Source organism: Haliaeetus leucocephalus, unplaced genomic scaffold, assembly GCF_000737465.1.
Source record: "Haliaeetus leucocephalus isolate CR32 unplaced genomic scaffold, Haliaeetus_leucocephalus-4.0 Scaffold339, whole genome shotgun sequence".
In the NCBI taxonomy this organism is placed as follows: domain Eukaryota; kingdom Metazoa; phylum Chordata; class Aves; order Accipitriformes; family Accipitridae; genus Haliaeetus; species Haliaeetus leucocephalus.
The window spans coordinates 12682174-12682940 of record NW_010972775.1 but is presented as its reverse complement, the minus strand read 5'-3'; the positions used below and the strand labels follow the sequence as shown (position 1 = coordinate 12682940).

At 60.4% G+C, this 767-nt stretch overlaps 1 protein-coding gene across 1 annotated transcript in view; it reads left to right on the top strand.

Annotated features, from left to right (window-relative positions):
• Positions 1–309: 309 nt before the first annotated feature.
• Positions 310–767, top strand: part of SLC27A2 (solute carrier family 27 (fatty acid transporter), member 2) — a 15198-nt gene continuing 14740 nt past the window's right edge. The window contains exon 1 of the mRNA XM_010572283.1: positions 310–473. Coding sequence (XP_010570585.1) covers positions 310–473 — 164 coding nt within the window. The remainder of the gene's footprint in view (positions 474–767) is intronic.

Here is a 767-nt window from a genome sequence, read left to right as displayed (position 1 = left end):
GACTGAGACTGTGAATTCCTTTTGTGCATCTAGAATACTAATAAACGTGGGGTTTTTTAATTAAAAAAAAATTAAGTCACACCCCAAATTCTCAGTTGGCTCAGCTACTATTTACCTATTAGACTGTTTACCACCTAGTGAGGAACAGCACCAGGGCTTGTACAAGAGGAGGGTAGGAACACGTTCCCCAGGGAGGCTCACCACTTAATCTGCCAAGAAGCCTCATCCTAAATTTCTCCCTGTGTGAGCTTTGACTAGGCTTGGCTGCCTTTGCCGCTGGTGTCTGCAGCTTCAAAAGGGGACGTGCAGATGGCCCGTATCCCACGTGGAAAGCATTCAGCCTCCACGAGAGGCACGGGTCCTTTTTGCAACGAAAGATGTCAGCCTTCCACCCTGAATCTGCGCGGCTCTTCAGCTGCGCCGCTGGGCCCAGCTGCTGACACGGCGTGCATGCAGGGAGCCCGCAAGCGCCCGTGAGGCTGCGACTCCACCTCGGCGCGCACCACCTCCTGCGCTTCGATGCCCTGCAGCGGTCATCACGCAGGCCCTCTAATTACGGCGGGGAGGGACTGCCATCCAGTTAGACCCCAGCTCTTCTGGGGGCGCTGAAGCCTGGGAGGAAGGATCGACTGCGGGGGTCGGCAGCACCTGACGCGGCCGCGCCGCCCGGGGGCTGTGAGGAGACGGGCGCGGCCGCGGCCGTTGGTCCTGTCCTCCCCGCCCCGCCCTGGGCGCGGGGCGCGGCCGGTGGCTGTACCCCCCCCGGC